The 20,055-nt window shown below is 39.8% G+C and overlaps 1 protein-coding gene across 1 annotated transcript in view; it reads left to right on the top strand.

The window, feature by feature from the left end:
• Znf704 (zinc finger protein 704) overlaps positions 1-20,055 on the top strand; it is a 187,216-nt gene that overhangs the window by 128,590 nt on the left and 38,571 nt on the right. The window contains exon 3 of the mRNA XM_069990974.1: positions 19,556-19,659. Within this exon, the coding sequence (XP_069847075.1) occupies positions 19,556-19,659 (104 nt within the window). The remainder of the gene's footprint in view (positions 1-19,555; positions 19,660-20,055) is intronic.

The raw sequence follows: 20,055 nt of genomic DNA, 5'->3' as shown, positions 1-20,055 counted from the left end.
AAATAGGAAAGCAGAATACAAAGAACCTAAGAGCATAGAATTCTAATACAGATAGCAAAACCACTTCCACACATGAGTTGTGGCCAGGGGATATGTCCCAAAGCACTCTAGAATCTGTTCTCAGGAATGGAGAGCTCTCCTGTTGGATGCTCATATCCTTTCTACAAGAAAAGTAAAATGCTGTCTTTGAGTCAGGTATGGTGGTGTATGTCAGTAATTCTAGCACTTGATTAGGTGAAGCAGGAAAATTATGAGTCAAGGCCATCATAGACTTCATAGTAAGCTTGAAACCCACTTAAGCTGCATAAGGCAACACTGTCTCAACAAAAAAAAAAAGCAATAAAACACAACAACAATAAAATGCTTACTTCAAGGAACAGTAAAAATACCTAATTCAGATAGTCTGATTGTAAACAAAGGACAGAACAATTAATCCATATCCTATGTGGGCTTAATAAATTAATAGTGATCCTAGAAATATAGCCTGCATTTCTACAACATTACCTCATCCGCTGTTCTATCTGATACACATCAGTACCTGAATGCAGAATATGCTTCTTTGGCCTCAGTCCGTGAGTAATTTGATCTGATGACTCAGAATTTTAGATTTACAGCCAAGAAATGTGATTGGTGTGCATCTATAATTCTTTTTCTTCTTAGAAATCACTATTGTTTCCATGGCATCAGTTGACTTGATGAATATTAAATCTGACTTTTGTTTGTGTTCATGGAGGCAAAATGGCAAAAAAGGAAGATTGGTAGTAACAGAGAGATTTTTCTGTTTAATAAAATTTTGTACTGAAATATCACAATCCTTCTAGTCACATCCATTTCCTGCTGCCACATCTCCTTATATGACCTAAAATAGTAACCGTATGTTATCCATAACTGCATTTATAGAATGATTTCCCAATCAAGTGTAAACTAATGGTCAGTAAGATAAATTAAATTTGGAGCCTTTTTGAAAAAAAGGAAACCACTAATATAAATATAAGAAGCTAGGAAGGAAAAGACTAAAGTACACAATGGAGATGCCCAGAGGAGTTACAGTGGCAAATAATTTCATGGAATGATTTGGGTTTGCATAGAAGTACTAAAACTTGCCTTTGTAGCAACCAGTGGTTCACTGATCCAGAAGGAATTAAAAACATAAACCATAACAACTCCGTCCCCCCCAAACATTTGATACTTGGTACTCAAATTAACTCTTGGAGTGGAGAGGGTACTCCTGGACAAAAGAACCTGGAAGAAATGCAAAAAAAAGTTAAATTAAATAGTACAGAGTTTGTATTTATTCATTCAACAAATATTTGTTGGGTGTTGCATGTCAGCTGCTGTTTTTAGTTCTAGGAAGTGGCTGCTTTCATCCATATTGATGAACTTTTATCTCAGAGGTGACACTTGTTCAGGAAAAAGATTTTCCTCTGGCACATTTCATTTCCATTAGCCTCAGTAGGATTTTCTCTTAAGTCAATATTATTCTCATTTGGCTGTACAAACTTTCTGCAAGATGGCAGTTTTGTAAAGAGGAAGAACATGCATATGATGCTACAGTTGCTGGTAAAACACCCAGACAGCTGGTATTATTTATCCAGGAAAAAGTGTCTTAGTGTGGTTAGGGTCCTCTCTGATATAGCAGATTAAAACAATCATTTTAGGATTTCCATGTATTCTTCTCAACCCCAAAGAAGAATGTTGGGTATGGCTTATGGCCCAGCCAACCTGCAGTGCATCTCTCAGTGGTGCTGAAGAGTATGTCCTCCTGATGTCAGTATCAGGTAGAACGGCCCTTCTCAGAGTGTGGAATGGATCTTAAACAAGGATCTTGAGAGAGAGAGAGAGAGAGAGAGAGAGAGAGAGAAAGAGAGAGAGAGAGAGAAGATAGGAAGGAAGGGACGGAGGGACGGAGGGACAGAGGGAGGGAAGAAAGAAATCACAGATTAGGCAGGGTCCCCGTGGCTACTCAGAAAGCTGATAACCAAGGATTGTAGTTCAAAGCCAGCCTGAGGAAGGGAAGTTATCTCCAATTGACCACCAAAAGCTAGAAGTGGAACTGTACTTCAAGTGGTAGAGCACCAGATTTGAGCAAAAAAGCTAAGGGACAAGACCGACCCAAGTACTTGCATAAAAAAGGGGGAGGGGTGAGAGGAAGGAAGCAGTTACAGATTAAAGTAATTTTCCTAAACAACTATTTGAAATCATCTTGTTCATTAGTTTATTTCTGTGTTATCTTTCTTCACTATTCCTACCCCCATGAGACCAGGTCCATGTCTTATTCACCAGTACCTAGCACAGTCACCTGATACAAAGTTTATTAAATAGTCCAAGGCTGATATGAACAGCTGAATGATGATTATAAAAACTTGGAAGGGATATTGACATCCACAACTTAGCCTACAACTTAGTGAAATGTCCAACTGACCCAAAAAGGTAATACTTAAGAGCTATAAAAATGAAACCTATTATTATTATTATTGTCAACTGCATAAGAACATTATAGATGAAGTTGTGAAATGCTTAGGGAACTTAGGTGATAGTAATCTCAGTAGGAATCATCAGTATGGAAGGCAAATGTCATATAATTACTAGAAGGAATTCAATTGGTTTTTAACAAGGATGCAAAGACAATTTAAACTTGTCTTTTTAGCACCAGGTGCCAGTGGCTCAGGCATATAATAGTAGTTACTCCGCAGATTGAAATCGAATTACAGTTGGAAGCCAGCCTGGGCAGGACAGTGAAGTCTGTGACACTCTTATTTACAATTAACCACCAAAAAGACAGAAGTGGAGCTGTTTCAAATAGTAGAGAACCAATGTTGAGCAAAACACCTAAAGGACAGTACCCAGGCCCAGAGTTCATGGCCCAGTACTGGCGTGTGCACATGCGTGTGCGGGTGTGCACGTGCCTACACACACACACACACACACACACACACACACACACAAATGTTTCTTAACAAATGATGCTGAGACAATTGGATATCTACATGCAAAGCAATGAAGTTAATCTCTTGCCTCAACCATATTTAAAAATTATCTCAAAAAGACCTAAATGTAAAAGATAAAACTCTCAGGAGAGCTGGGCGCTGGTGGCTCACGCCTGTAATCCTAGCTACTCAGGAGGCTGAGATCTGAGGATCGCAGTTCAAAGCCAGCCCGGGCAGGAGAGACCGTGAGACTCCTATCTCCAATAAACCACTAGAAAACCGGAAGTGGCACTGTAGCTCAAGTGGTAGAGCGCTCGCCTTGAGCTGAAGAGCTGAGGGACAAGTGCCCAGGCCCAGAGTTCAAGCCCCACAACCACCAAAAAAAAAAAAAAAAAAAAAAAACTCTCAGGAGATAATGTAGGAGTATACTTCATGATCTTGAGTTTGGCAGTGGTTTCTTAAATACCAAAAGCACAAGTGATCTCAAGAAAAAAAATGATAAGTTAGACTTTATCAAAGTGTGAAACTTTAATGCTGCAAAGGATGCTTTTATTTCCATAGAATGGAAGAAAATATTTGCAAATTATATGTCTTGTAAAGGCCTAATATCTAGACTACATAAAAATTCTCAAACTCAATAATAAAAGAACAACTCAATAGTAAAAAGAACAACCCAATAAAAAGTGGGCAGATGACTTAAATGTTCCTCCAAAGATAACTAGTAAGTAGAAAATGAACAAATGTAAAGACATTCAGCATCATTAGTCATCAGGGCAATGGAAATAAGACTGATTCTCTATCTACTATGATGGCTCTATCCAAGAAGATTGACAATAGCAAATGAAGAAGATGTGGAAGAACTGGAACTTTCAGCCATCATTAATGGAATTGCTAAGTAGTTCAGTTACCATGGAAAACAGTTGTGCATTTCCTCAAAAGATTCAACAAAGAATTACCATATGGCCCAGCAATTGGATTCCTAACTATATACTCAAAGGAACTGAAAACATGCCCACACAAAAAACTTATTCATAAAGTATTATTCACAATATTAATAAGCAGAAGTAACACAAATGTCACATCAGCTGAAGAATGGATAAACAATGGGTGGCATATTCATACAATGGAATCATAAATACTATTTGGCAATGGGAGAGATGAAGTAATGTACATACCACAACATGAATGAACTCTGAAAACACTGTGTGAATAAAAGCTGGCAACAAAATATTACACTACTATGAGTTAATGTCCAGCATAGGCAATCCAGAGAGACAGAAAGTAGGTTGTGGCTGAGCAGTGGCTGGATATTGATTGCTAATGGGCAGAAAGCTACTTTTGTGAATAATGAAAATCTTCTGGATGAGGTACTGCCATTTAATAAAATCTACTGAATTGGATGATTTAAACACATTGATTTTGTGATATATAAATTATATTTCAATCACTGTTTTTTTAAGTCCCACAGAACAAGGTCCTTCTCAATAGACCACTTGATTATATCATGCCTGAAATGCTTAATTCATGAAATGAATATTCCTATTCATTGACAGAAGCAAGCCAGAGCATATTTCACCCATGGAAAGCAACTCAGCTAATAAGACATTTAAAGCTATCCTAGGCAAAACACTGGAGACATGTAAGGTGTTTTTAGCCTTTTCTGAAAAGAACTTACCAGGAGCATTCTAGTCCCTCTGGTTTGAATGACATTTTTGTGGGAAAGGTATCAGAATTACTGTCACCCATAATTCTATACTGCATAAGGAAAAGTATAGTGTCTTTGTGAGAGAACTTTCTAAACACTGAATTATCTGAAACAAGAAAAGGGGTCTCTGGTACTGTAAGAACAAAGGCTTAATGTTTATCTGGTGAGGAACAATGGGAGGTTCCTGGGGCTTCCGGTGGCAGGTTGGCCTTGCTGACCCCAAGTTAGTTTTTCTAGCTGGATTCTATTATTTAATTATTAGGAAATCTTTCCAGCTTGTAACTAATCACTCCCATCACATACGCTGAGAACTCTGTGATACTTGTTTTCCTCCTTTCCTGTTTACCTCATGCTTTTTCACATGAAAATGCATTAGTATCTTTTTACATTTTATATACTTCTGACATGTTACTTAAGAAGTCAGGGTCAGCAGCAGATCCCCAAAATGTCCTGTGGCCTCCTCCAGATCCTTTATAAAACAGTTCTAAATGGTAGTGTTAGAGACACTCGGTTGTTGACAGGTCTCTCACTGGAGAAGCGCCTATTCATCCCATCTTTTATTTTCCCCATCTCTACTGGCTCTGTGTTCATGATAAGGCTTGATCAGTTCCATGCCAATTCCACTTTTTAAAAATTGTCTGTAAGATAGAGCCTTATTGAAGTGATGAAGACTGCCAAGTTCACCTGCAGTGTACTTCCTGCCACAAACTGAATTGATTTGAGCACTGTTTGTGGTCTCCCCTGCTAGTTACTATTGCTAAGCTTCAACAGGAAAAATAGAATGCTGTGAGCCATTACCTCCACTGTATCTCCTTTGCCCATATGAATATTTATCTACACACAAAAAATTACAATAGACAAATAAGGTATATTTGCTTCTGCAGAAGCCATGTATTTCATTCTGTGGCCTCTTCCTTTTAATTCATCAGCAAAAAGTAATAACTCTATACCTCTGTAGTTGGTTGTTTCTACTATCCCCTGGAAACATTTCTGACAAAACGATCATATTGATGGTCTGTCATATTTGTGAGCTTTTCTGGTACCCCTCTTTAGTTTCTTTAAAACAGTCTTTTACTTGCTGGAGATTAGGCATTAATTTTAGGGACTCTATCAACCTACTGAAACAATACATTTGTGTGTGTGTGTGTGTGTGTGTGTGTGTGTGTGTGTGTGTGTGTGTGTGTGTGTGTGTGTGTGTGTGTGTGTGTGTGTCTTAATACACAGTTTATACCTGCCTGCCATCATTCAGGCCTCTATTCTTCCTGTGTGTCACAAAAACCATTATTGGCTCTCAGATCCCTAAGACTGATGCTATACGCCTTTAGTTACACTTCTGTCCCTGCCACTATCAAATCATCACTCCCATCATAACTGTGGTCAGTGTCCACTCTTCCACTGCTGCTCAGCTATAAGCTCAGACATTTGCCACTTATAAGCTAGAACATGCACAACATTTGAGCCAATCCAAATTAAGGTTGGAAATACAGGAGGAACCATCACTGGGAGGTGTTAGAGTTGTGATAGCATCAACTTGAGGTGCTACTGCCTTGCAGTGCCACAGAGCACCATGAGTTCACCCCGGTGAGATGAGCTCTCCCATCCCTGATGCTCAGCTGGCCTAGCTTGCACAGGGGTACCACTGGTCTCCAACTTGTGTTTTCCAGTATCCAAGGGGAACTACTAACCTCACATGTCTGGAACCCTGTCCACTTCCCTACTTCTTGCCAATGCCATTTCCTAGTACACTGTAAAAATACTGCCTTAGTCTGTTTGGGCCATTAGAACAATTTACTGTATGCTGGATGGCTTAAATAACAGACATTTGTTTCTCACAGTTCTAGCCTGGAAAGGTCAAGTGCTAGCAGCTTGGTTCTTGGTGGGGGCCTCTTCCTGGCATGCAGATGGTCACCCACTTTGGGTGTGTCTTCACATAGTAGGGAGAAGCAGCTCTCATTCTCTTCCTCTTCTAATACAGGCACAGAATCCATTATGAGGACTCCTACACCTGTCCTCATCTAAACCTAATAACCTCTCAAACATATCACCTCCAAATACTATGGCATTGGAGGGCAAGGCTGTAAAATATGAATTTTAGAGGGGTGCAAACTTTCAGTCCTCAGCATATAACAAATGCATACCAAACTTCCTGGATGAGAATCTACTTACTTTCCCTCTCTGCAGTTCAGTTTCCTTATTTTTAAAAATAAGGGAGCTGATTTATGAGGATGAACCAATTTAATGAACACAAGGCTAGAACAGCAGTTGATGCATAGTAAGTGCTATGTAAATGTTAACTATTATAATTTACCTAAGTAGGTAGACTATATTGTGGGTCTATACCAGGTAGGACCATAGCCCAAAGAAGTTAGAAAAATTAAGTTGTTTGTTTGTAGTAAAGCTTGAACTCAGGGCTTCTCACTCTTGCTTTGGCTTTTTCCCTCAAGGCTGGCACTTTACCACTTCTAAGTTTTGCTAGTTAATTGGAAATAAGAATCTGAGTTTTCTACCTGGATTGGCTTTAAACCTTAGCTTCTCAGGAAGCTGAGATCTAAGAATCGCAGTTCAGAGCCAGCCTGGACAGGAAAGGCCATGAGACTTTTATCTCTAACAACCAAGAAGTGGAGTTGTGACTCAAGTGGTATAGTGCTAACCTTGAGCACAAAAGTTGAGGGACAGCACCCAAGTCTTGAGTTCAAGCCCCAGGACTGACACAAAAATAAATAAAATCAAAATCACTGGAATGGTAGAGTGCTTGCTTACCACTCACAAGGCCCTCAATTCAATCCCTGACATTACACACACACACACACACACACACACATACACACACACACACACACACACACACACACACACACACACACACACACACACAATGCTTTTTTCCTCATATGTTTATCATTTTTAGTGGCTCACTTTCCCATCGGATTTCAAAAAAAAATCCAGATTCTGTAGAAAGGCAAATTTTTATCTGCCTTCCTAATAATGCAAGAAAAAAAGGGGAGAGAAAGAAAGGTAACCATTGAGCTAAGAACTACTAGAGGCCCATTTACATTTGAAATGCTTAGAACTTTTTAACAGCACAGAATTGAAAGATACACAGCATGGGCAATGCCAACTTAGTTTACCCAACATGCGATTACAGTAAGTGTTCCCATAAAGTGCTGTACGTTAGTGTGGCAACCTAAATGAGTGAAAAATTGTCAGCAGAGGTGGAAATTATTGTTTATACCTGACAGCTACACAGCCATTCTTAGTAATGCTTTTTACATTAAATATTAATTTCATCATCCTAAGCTTACAAGCCAGGTATATTGTTGTCAGGAGAAATGTGAAATAGTAGCTATCGTGCTTCGCTTTCCCCAGTCTGTGGCCTTCACTTGGCTTCAGCCTAAGCCCTATTTGGCATTACCAACCTGTGTTCATCTACCTCTTACTACAGGAAACTAAATATGGCCTGGCCAGAGGCCACCATCTACAGTATGTCTAGTATTGTGTTTCTGACTATATCAGATCTTTCTGCCTTTTTCTTTAGGGAAGTTGTGTTCCTTGGGCACAGAGTATGCAGAGCTAAATGTGCAGTTGTTCAGCCTTTGAGTATTCAATGAATAGGTTTGACTTCATAGTGTTTAGATGATACTGTTATGACAAATTTAAAGAATGATACAATTATACTTTCTAGGAATGAGGTACCAATATTGAAAGTCTACATCGATTGGTCATCAAAGAATGAAGTAATGTTTTATGTGCCAACAGATTTTATGGTGGCAGTTAATAGGATATTATCAATAAAAGCCAGGTCCCAAAATAAAATTATACACAATTCTCACCTGAGGGAAAAAAAATCCCACTGTCTAGGTCATTGATCTATAGTAACTGGTTCAAAATGAGGATAAACCTGTATGTTTTCTAGCTTGTGAAACAAAGATAAGCATTTGAATTAATACATGTATCAGGTTGGACCTTATGAAGTTGCCGTTTTTTGTAGACTAAAAGATAAGAGAATTTTGGTAATTTCATGTGGTGTTCTACCTAATAGCATAAAGCAGTGTGGGAACTAGAGTCTATGAAATGAGTTGAAATTTAATCATTGAAAGCATGTTAAGCATATTATAAGAATACTATTTAAAGAAACCCCACAGAGAATCCTTTTGAAGGCAAATATTCCTCTGTAAATGGGTAATAGGCCTATAATTTAATCTAATTTTTGTCAATTTGAATTTTATATACTATGTTCTCATTAAAATGAACTCATCTACATATACCAAAGAAACTCTTAATTATAACAAAACTTTATTTTTGCTGCTTTAAAAATTTTTTTATTATCTTTAAGTAGTTATACAAAGAATTGCCATTCACCAAAGTAGTCTATGAATACAGTGCATCTTGATCAATGGTATCTCTTTGAGCATTCTCACCACCCCTCCCAACCTACCACTTTGCTCACTTTTCGTGGTTTAGGTTACATTATTAGGTTTTTTTACCATTTAACAAAGCAATTTATGTATAATGCATCTTGATCTGTGTGATCACTTCAACATCTTCACCACCATCCTCTCCTTTCTGAATTCTGTGGTATAACAAAACTTTAACTGGAATAAAAAAAATTAAATGTGTGATAAAATGGATTTCTGTGTGTGTGTGTGTGTGTGTGTGCGCGCACACACACACACACTGCTCCTAGGGCTTGAACTCAGGAGCATTTTTTTGCTCCAGACTGGTGCTCTATCACTTGAGCTATAGCTCCACTTCCAGCTTTAAAAAAAATATGTATTTTATTGTGAAAATACTGTACAGAGGGATTACAGTTACATGAGCAAGGTAATGAGTACATTTCTTATCCAGAATTGTTGCCTCTTCCTTTGTTTTTCCCCTACCATCCTGTCCCTCTTACCTCCCCAACTACACTCCCACCCCCCTACCTAGCCTAAATTGTAGAGTTTTTTCGACATAAAGTCTTGTACATCACATTGTTGCAATGGGTCAGTCTGTATCCCTATTTAAACATTTTGGTTTTTTCCTTCCCCAAATTAAGCCAACATTAAATACAGTGAAAACAGGGGTTATACCATGGGGGAGGGATATACAAAGCAACAAAAAAAATCACATGGTACCTTATAAATACATTAGAAACAAAAAGGAAGAAAAAACCACTTGTGTCCCTATCGTGGGGTTCATTTTGCTTAACATCATCTTATCTGAGCTTTTCTGCTTGTCTCAGACATATACTAGTTATTGCAAATAAGGGAAACCATGGAACCTGTGTTTTGGGGGCCTGGCTTACTTCACTTAATATAATTTTCTCCAAGTCTTTCCATTTCTTAACAAATGAGGCAATGTCATTCTTTCTGTTGGAGGCATAGAATTCCATTGTGTGTATATATAGATATAGATATAGATATCACATTTTCTTGATTCATTCATCTACTGAGGAGCATCTGGGTTGGTTCCATATCTTAGCTATGTTAAATAATGCTGCAGTAAACATAGCTGTGCTGGTAGCTTTAGTACAGTCTTGTTTGTGATCATTTGGGTAATGCCCAAAAGTGGGATTGCTGGGTTATAGGGGAGCTATATATGGAGTCTTTTGAGGAACCTCCATACTACTTTCCAAAGTGGTTGAACAAGTTTACACTCCCACCAACAATACAGTAGGGCTCCCTTCTGGCCATATCCCCTCCAGCATCTGTTGTTATTAGAGTTCTTGATTATAGCCATTCTGACTGGGGTGAGGTGGCACTTTCAGCTTTTTGGTGGTTAATTAGAAATAAGAGTCTCATGAACTTTTCTGTCCAAGCTGACTTCAAAGCTCCATCCTCAGATCTCAGCCTCCTGAATAGCTAGGATTACAGGTGTGAGCCACCCATGCCCAGTGCAAAATGGCAATTTAAAATAATATATGAGAAGTAGCATTGAGGATGTGCAATGAATATTAGTGATGCTTAGAATTTAGGCTTTAAAAAAAGAGTACATTGTTTCCACTTTTGAAACAAAAAATGAAAATCAAGCAGCTGCAGGGAATTGCTTCCATCTACCTCACTTACCAGCTTTTCCCTTCATAGATTACATTGGGCAGGGCAGCATTAGCCCTGCCATGGGCCATATCCAAGAGCAGTTGAAGTTTGCACACACTCCCTAGACAGATTGAAAGTAAAACAAACCAAAATTAAAAGCTAAGAATATAATAATTTAAAAACCGTCAACTTAGCCCATGTGAGTGAATTATCCCCTTTGGCAAGAGTCGACAGTTCTATAGGTCACTACATAATTTGAGGCCACTGCTGAAAGGCAAGTCTTGAACTTCAGAACACATTCCCCATGCTCTACCTAAGCAGGCATGCTGCTAAGCTGCTGTATTGGAGGGAGCAGGAGTCCTCATTATTGTTCCTCAGAAACCTGTTGGGGCCCAGTGGAGAGAATATGACTTCTCTCTCTTTGGAAAAATGGTGATGGCTACCACTAGTCACACCAAGCCCACAGGTCAACCTGTTGTCAACATAATAGTTATTATTACCCATAGAAGATAGCCCAGAAGTAAGAGTTTAAAAAAAATTCTTGGGTTGGGGAGAGGAAGGTTGGGGATTTAGTTCAGTAGAAGAACACTTGTCTGGCAAGTAAGTACAAGGCCCTGAGTTTGGTCCTCAGCTCTGAAGGCAGGAGGGAGAAGGTGGTATTCTCAGGAGTGAAAGTTTCTTTATTTGTCTTGCATTGGCAAAGCAGAATATTTGGGTTTGTTTCCTCCAACTACATTCATAAAATCTCTGTTATCGGGTAATATGTGGTTGGTGGCTCTTTACATTAGTGAGGCTTAAGTGGATTTCAGGTCTCCACACAGTGACATAATTAACCCTACAGTACACCAGGAATGACCTGGCTTGAACATGAGCCTAAGAGTGAGAGATACTATTTTGATTACAGCTTTCTTCTTTAAGATAACTGTGACATTTTCCAGGCAGACTGTTAACAAGACACAAGGCATTTCAACCCCATTAATATAGGCCTCATTGATCCTACATGAATGGAAAGGCCTGCCTATTGAGACAGGACTGTGAGATGAGCAGGTTGACAGCCTGGACAACAGCACAGACAGGAGCAACTTGGCCAAGAGCTTCCTGGAGAGAGAATAGAATAGTCACCTTACATTGGCCTTTGCTGAGTAGTGCACATGTGTATGGTAGATAAAGAGAGACCAGCAATGACTTTTCATCCCAGATTGCTGAGAAGGAAAAGGCAGGCTGCTCCTAACAGGAGATGAAGCTGAGTCACAGTCACTTTCTGCCTTCTCCATGTATGGAGCACACACTGGCCTACTAGAGACTGAAGTACATAAACAGACAAACTCATACACAGGTACACATAGCATCCAGACAGACATTCAGCACAGATCCGCACAGGACACCAACCCACACAGACACATAGATGCACATGCATACACACATGGACACAGACTCGTACACAGATATACAGATATACGCATAGATATGGACACTAACCCACATAGACACAATCCAGTAATACAGAGAAAGACACAGAGACAAAGAGATGCTAGCTCACGCTATAAAAGACATTTAAGAATTTGACATGTTCTCTCTTGCCCTTTGCATCAGATGGTACAAGGCGGTAGCCCCACATGAGCAGTCACATGTGCACAGAGGACTCTGTGTTCCTAGATAACTGCATGGGTTTAAGACTGACCTTGTGACTCCTGGAAGAATGTGTTGGCTGCAGGCAAAGGCACCAATCCTACAAAGTGAAAAGCTACCAAGGGATGATCACAGACACTTCCCTGTGCTGTGCTTTGCAGCCTACTCATATCAAGAAGCCCAGATAATCACACAGAATTGTTTTCAAGGGATTTGAGACTTATTATTTAATAATGTTCTTGCTGGTATTCTGGAGTTCACTAGTAGGTCTATGAGCCTTTTAAAATATAAAAGAATTATTGCAGACACTGGGAAAAATCAATTTTGCTTAGATAGGCCAGCATTTGTTAGAGCTGGCATAAGAATATCCATAGAAGGATTTATTTAATAACTAAATATCTCAGGAATTGTTTGCCACAAGAGGAACTGATGAATCACCTAGTCCAATAAGACAACTGCAGTTCTTCAGTTATGTTTCAGTGCCTCTTCTTACCTCCCTCAGTGACTCTCACCAACATTAGTTAAACTACTTGTCCCACAACTTTTAGAACCTCTCCTAAACACAGGTTCTCTGTAGATTCAGACTAGAAAGATGTGAGATTGATCCCTGATGTTTGTAGGGATGAGGCCAGAAGAGAGCACAATCAAACATGTCAATACAAGCAGCAAGGACCCTGGCACAGCATAGTGCAGGGGGTGGAAGGATACTTCCAGCAGCCACCTGAGTACTGAGGACAAGTAACAACACATCAGGGGAGGAGAGAGAAGCCGGATCCAAGCAGAGGGCAGAGCTTATGTAAAGATCTAGGGAAGAGAAAGTGCAAATTCGTACTTTAAGGACTGCCACAAATTAGAAAATCACCGTGAAGAGTGCTTGTGGGGAACAATGCTGAGAGGTGGGAGACCCATCAGAGGGAGCCAGGTCACTCACTCATGGGTAAGCCCCACTGCTTTGAGGCTCCTTCCACCTCTCCCCTGCCTCAGCTCTGCTGACATCCTCAGCATTCCCCCTTCGTTAAAGGCTTGATGAGCCCCACCACTACTCCCCCAATCACAGTGCTTCTGTCCACCTCAACCCTGCCATCTGCTTGGATGACATCAGTGGCCATGAAATATGCAACTGACCCCACCGTTTGTGCTGTGAGGACCTTCCCCTGTGTTCCTCCTCCTCCACCTTCCACACCTGCAGCTATATTATGGGCTTTGCCATCTCCCACAGGATTAGAAATTTGCCATGATTTCCAAGTACTATTGCTTTCTTTTATTTCATAAAAGGATTGATCCATGATATGTTAGAAATTTCTTTAAAATGATCTTTCGAGGGCTGGGAAGGTGGCTCAGTGGTAGAGTGCTTGCCTTGCATGTATGAGGCCCTGGGTTCGATTCCTCAGCACCATATAAGCAGAAAAAGCTGGAAGTGGTACTGTGGTTCAAGTGTAGAGGGCTAGCCTTGAGCTGAAGAGCTAAGGGACAGCGCCCATGCCCAGGCCCCATGACCGACAAAAATAAATAAAATGATCCTTCACCACAGGCAGCTTCAGAAGTCCTATCCAGTATTGTCTCGTGTATTGGGGTGTATGGACTCAGTTTTTCCATCATGTTTAGGTGAAGCCACAGAACACTATTGCAATAGACAGCTTCTCTAATCTTTCTATAATCTTAAGAGAAACAGGAACCAAAAGCAGATCAGAGAACTTAACATTTATGACCTTTGTTATTAAACTCTTTCAGAAAGAGAGTGAAATTTCTGTGCTTAATCATATTTAATAATTACTGAATCTAATTTTCTAAACTCTTGTTAAAAAAACTTTCTTAGAAATCCAGGATTGGGGATGGGTACTCTGGCCTTTCCAGTGGAAGAGTTTTTTTATTTGTTTTTTCCAGTCCTGGAGCTTGAACTCAGGGCCTGGGCTCTGTCCCTGAGCCTTTCTGTGCTCAAGGCCAGTGCTCTACTGCTTGAGCCATAGCACCACTTCCAGCTTTTTCTTTTTATGTGGTACTGAGGAATCAAACACAGGGCTTGATGCATGCTAGGCAAGCACTCTACCACATTCCCTGCCCTAGAATGAGGTTTTGCTTTCGGAGATTATCCTCGTTTTAAGATGATCATAAGTTTTCAGAGTGACTAATTGACTAGAGATGTAGCTCAGTGGTAAAGTGCTTACCTTGACTGGACAAGGTCCTAGGTTTGATTCCCAACACTACCTCCCTCCCAAAAAAAGTTTAGACAAAATTTCAGTGGTTGCTAAGGTAACTGGATTAGTGCTAGTTTAAGGAAAGTATATTCCTTTTTATTTCCACTTGTTACCACAGCACTTTAATTGCAGATAAATGTCTTATAGCTGTTTAGGGTGTAAAACACCCCCTTAGCTGATAGGACTAGTGAGGGCAGACCATGTTTGTGTACACTGTGCAAGCACAGGACATTCACACTGAAAGTAGCTTGAAGGAAGAAAAAGCTTCTTACAGCACAAACAATGACTGACCTTGTAAGCATAGCCACGCTGGCCTCCCGGCCACACCAGCCGCCCACCCATGCATGAGACCCAGAACCCGGGAGCCTTGTCCACCAGTGTGCCCGCACTTGCTGATTGCCTCTTCATGTCTCAGATGATGTCATTCACCAGCATGCTGCCACCGTCGGCAGGCAAGCCAGTCCTCAGACAATAGATTGTCAAACTCAAAAAAACTCATTTTCCACACGGTGGCCAAGCTGAGCATTTTGGAACTGCAAATCTGATAGTATCACTGAACCTTGTCCAGCCTCTCCCCACCCCACCCTTGAAGACAAAGCTGAAAACCCTCACAAAACGTGGAGATTCCCATGGGCTCTTCCTTTCCAGGGGCACTACCTGGTCCACTCTGTCCTCTGTCCCTTTCTAATGCAGCCTTGCCATCTCTCTTCCACTTACAAAAGCTTGTTTCACCCCAGAGGTAGGTGGTACCCATGCTTTCTTCCAACCTTCACCCCATTCTCCCAGTTTACCTAGGTATGTCTTCATTTCATGTATGCTGCTTTGTGTGTGTGTGTGTGTGTGTGTGTGTGTGTGTGTGTGTGTGTGTGTGTGTGTGTGTGTGTGTGTGTGTGTGTGTGTGTGTGTGTGTGTGTGTGTGTGTGTGTGTGTGTGTGTGTGTGTGTGTGTGTGTGTGTGTGTGTGTGTACTGAAGAAGTGATATTATTAAAGTCTGATCTAGCCTAGAGTTCGGGAAGGCAGGGACTCTTTTTGGTTTTTTGTTTTGTTTTGTTTTTGTTTTTAAGGAGACAGTAATTCTCTAATCTGTTGCAGCCTTTAGCACATGGCATGTGCCCCATCAGTGAGTATGGAAACCATAAGCTTTTAAGCATCACATCCATACGGGCATGCTGGACTATGGATGGTATGGCCAAGACTCATGATATTCTGAGCTGTATCTTTGCCACAGCGCTGACTTGAAGCCCTCATGGGGGCTCAGCAGCTGCTCCATTTGCCTATTACTACCTTTTACAGAAAAACTTGTAACAGTCTTGTCCTTTATGAGTAGTCTCTCTCTCTCTCTCACACACACACACACACACACACACAGAAGAAGAATGGGTAGTAATGGAATGGAATGTAGTCCCCCCTGTGGGCATATGAGCAATGGGTATATTCAGAATGTGAAGGTCATAACAGCTACTAGAACTTGGACTGTGGGCAAGGCTTATGCTGTTGTTCACATGCTTCATTTACTCTTCTCAAAAGCCTAATTTGCTTTGCTCCTACCTAAGTGATTAAGCAGGGTTTAAAGAAGCTCATAGAGCTTAAGGAACTTGCCCAAGATCATACAGGTAGTAATGCAGAGTGGATTAAAAGCCATACATAAGCAACTGAGCTGTTTTCTTCTCCATTACCTTTACTGCCTCTTCTACACAGATCCAGAGCAGAAATCAAGAAAGATCTGTCTCGGGCTGAATAGAGTACCATGTCCATTTTGGTCTCACAATTTGAGTTTAAATGTTGACTTCATTCAACTAAGTAGCCTACCTTTAATTTCTTCCTTTTCCACTGCATTTTCCATAATATTTCTAAAATATAGATTGATATTGTCTCTCTCAGATTCATGTATAGTCAGTGGCTTTTTTGTGAAAGGAACTGGAATTTGAACTCAAGTCCTCATTTGCTAGGTTAGCTCTCTACTACTTGAGCCACACCTTTTTTGCTGGCTATTATTAGAGATGGTATCTAGCTAACTTTTCTAGTCAGGATATACTCAAACTGTGGACCTCTAGATCTTGACCTCCTAAGTAGGTAAGATTATGTGTGAGCCATCAACACCTAGCTTCAATAGCTTCTCTTTGCTTACAAGAATACAAGAGATCATCCGATCTGACACACACAGTTCTCTGACAACCTGGCACAGGCTCTGCCACCATCTCCATCTCCCAACCCACTGTCTTCCTCCTGCTATGTAGTCTCTGAGTAAGCCAAGGACTTATATGCTTCCCTTCGCTGCTTCTCTCTTCATAAAATCCTGCTTATCTGTGGAACCCAATCAACTTAAGGAACAAATGGCATATAGTGACAAGTATTACTTTTTTTTAATAGTTCTAGTTATTAAGTTCCATAATAGTCAAGGGAATCTGGAGAAAAGATTAATTTAAAAAGTCTGAGACGTTAGTGAACATATGATCAGTTAGATTTTCAGTAGCAGATTCCAGTTCAAGTTCAAATTAGGAGAGAATATTTAATATCAACCCTAGCATCTTTTTTCCCAATAATTCTAAATCTCCAGAAGGCTTGCGCAGCAGACATTTTCTCAAAGTGTAACAGATTCTACTTTGTATACCAAGTCTTCATGTTTAATTATAAGGATTGGAATTTACAGCATCAACTAATCAGTAATTAGATAGTACTGTACCCAAAGAAATTAAAGATACAAACAAAAACACACCCAAGCACTAGGCCATATCATCTGGTAACATAGCATGTTTAAAGTAGTCCTTGAGAGATAGAGTAACTGTATTCCTTTGATTTTTTTTGTTGTTGTTGTTATTGTTCTTAGTGACCTCCAATGCTGGAGGGAAACTTAAGCTTAGCAAGCACACTCTGGTTATACTCATGGTTATTCCTCTTTTCATTTCTCCTTAGAAATCTGCTTTATAAGGCTCAATCATTATTTTGAAATTTAGTGGTATATTTTAGCAGTTTAAATCAATGTATGTTAAATAGTGTGCATTTGTTGTTTATCTTCCTATTTGAAAACTCCCATAGTCCAGCCTTAGAATTAATTATTAGATTGCTAAAAAAAATTCACCTTATAGAGGGAGGAAAAAAGAAAAACAAACAAAATATGGAAAAAGGAAAAGGAGATGACTACATAGCAAGTCCTTTTACAAATAAAGGAGAAAATAAGGGTACCTTCTCCCTATAATCCTGTCATTTCTCTGTACCAGATACATGAGTCTTTTATCCTAGTTATCAAACTGTTAACAAGAGAAAACCAACAGGTGGAAAGGAAAGTCAGCAGCTCCTATAATTCAGTCTTGGAAGTACCTGCCTAAGCGGCCCCCACACCAGCATAACCCTCTCCCAAGGAGGTATGAGGGTCTCAATTTAATTTGAGGCCTTCAATTTTTTCCTTCCATCTGTGACCATGACTACATGGGAAAACTGAGTGAACAAAACAATTGCAATTCCATGAAAGTACTTCTCACCCTTTCTTGGATACTGTTTCAAGATGTCCTATTTCTGTAGGAAACAGAAATTACCTTTAGTCCTAAGTATAGGGACTTCAAAACTGTGACTACTTTAAGATCTTAAACAATATGCCAAACAAGTGATCAGTGATTTTTTTAACACTGTCTTGAGAACTTCTGCTGGAGGGATCTCATTGCACACACTCAAGCTTGCTTTCTAGAAATGTTTTTAATTGTCAGGCACTGAAACAATTAATTTGTATTCTGATGGAATAATTTGCTGACAAAGAGCATAAGTAACTTTGAGAAGAATTATAAAGGAAAATTTCAAAGGTATCTTTCTTTTGGTACCTAGATTGAAAGACTTCACTTTGATGAATAATTTAATATCATGGTGGACATCAAAAGGCCAAACTAATAATTTTTATAATTTTATATGATGCAATTAATAGAGCAGCCCCCTAAACAGGGAAATCATTTCATTTTTCTCCAGTGTCAGAATTTCTTTTGCTTAATATGCTGTGAAGGAATGCTATGGAGTTTCCAACTCTAGAGTTCATTGCTTTTACAGGTTTTACAGCACACCTGTGAACAAAAGCCACATTTGTCAAGGTGACAATTCATTTGTGCATATGGCTTATTAATCCTCTTTGTGCTTCTTCAAATATCCCCTAATTGGAAAATATTCATCTCTCACGAGTTAGCACAACTTATTTGATGTAAATGTACACATAATTATTTACCTCTTCATTTTAATTTCTTTATTGAAATAAGTTTAAACAAGCTGACTCTAGACATCATGATCTTTACCTTACCAGCCTTTATTCAGGCTAATTTGACCAACCTTTTCATCTCAGTGAACTATTACCAGTGGCTCTGCACTTTACAACATAACTACTTCTATGAGCTGTTCTTCCACTAGTAGTATATGGAAGAGAGAAAACAAAAGTAACACTGCAGTTTAAACTCCCCTAATTTGTCTCTCTCATCTCAGTAAAGGGCTCTAGCCAGCCAATCCTCAATCTGACAGCTGGAGTCATCCTGAATCTTTCCTTTCTTATCTCCCCACACTTACCAGCCAGTCCCTCCAGGTCACCTGTCATTGCTCCAGCCCTGAATCCAAGCTACCCCTTTCTCTCCTTTGTACTACTAGCAACCATCTTCTATCTGACATTTCTATTCACTTTTCCCTAAACTCCATGCTTCATATTACAGCTCATGTGTTATTTTGCAAATATTAATCATATTATGTCACTAGCCCTGCTCTGAAAGTGTTCCAGTGACATCCCATTCCACTTAGAATAAAACTGAAACCTGATGGCCACAGACCATATCTGCTATCCACCATGCACCTCTTGTGCCCAGAGCAGCATCTCATCCATTCGCATACTCAGGAAACAGTTGTTAGATGAACAGTGAATGAAGGAATCCTTTTCTTCCTGATAGATGTAACTCTTATTGAATCATTTTACTTCTTGGACTTCAGCTTCCTCATCTGTAACATAAATCTGGGTTGTCATGGGGATAAGTTAAAGAAGTAAATAAGTAGCAGCATGTGGCACCTGAATGGCCACATTCTGTACAGAATGAGCACAGCTGACTGTGCCCCCTTCCTGTTTTACAGAAAATCTTCAGAAGAACTAGACATGGACAAAGTGACAGCAGCAATGGTACTAACCAGCTTGTCAACTAGCCCTTTGGTTCGAAGCCCTCCTATGCGGCCAAACGGTAAGCCTAGGGTGTGGGTGTAGGGAAAGACACCCAAGAATGAGGCCTCTCTTTGAGGACTCTCATTTCTGTCAACTGAAAAAGTAAGGGGAAATGTGGAGAAATTGAGGCTTTAGGGCTATCAGTCTCTTCTACACTTTCCAGAAATCCCAATGCAGTGAATGAGTCTACCATTTATTCAACTTCCACTACTGAGTTCCATGACTTGTTTTCTGCCTTCCCAGCTTTATAGTACTTGCATTCCTGCCCCACCCCCCAGATCAATAGAGATTGGCTAGTTTTCCCCAATGTAATTTCTGGTTGGTGGAGAAGATAGTTGGATCAAAGAATTCACTGAAGATTAAATATTTATAAAAGCATTATCTCAGACTTTTTAATCAAATAGAATTATTTAGT

The sequence above is a fragment of the Dipodomys merriami genome, unplaced genomic scaffold, assembly GCF_024711535.1.
Source record: "Dipodomys merriami isolate MVZ:Mamm:240054 unplaced genomic scaffold, mDipMer1.0.p SCAF_4, whole genome shotgun sequence".
Classification (NCBI taxonomy): domain Eukaryota; kingdom Metazoa; phylum Chordata; class Mammalia; order Rodentia; family Heteromyidae; genus Dipodomys; species Dipodomys merriami.
The sequence above is the reverse complement of the archived record's forward strand: the minus strand, read 5'-3'. Positions and strand labels throughout refer to the sequence as shown.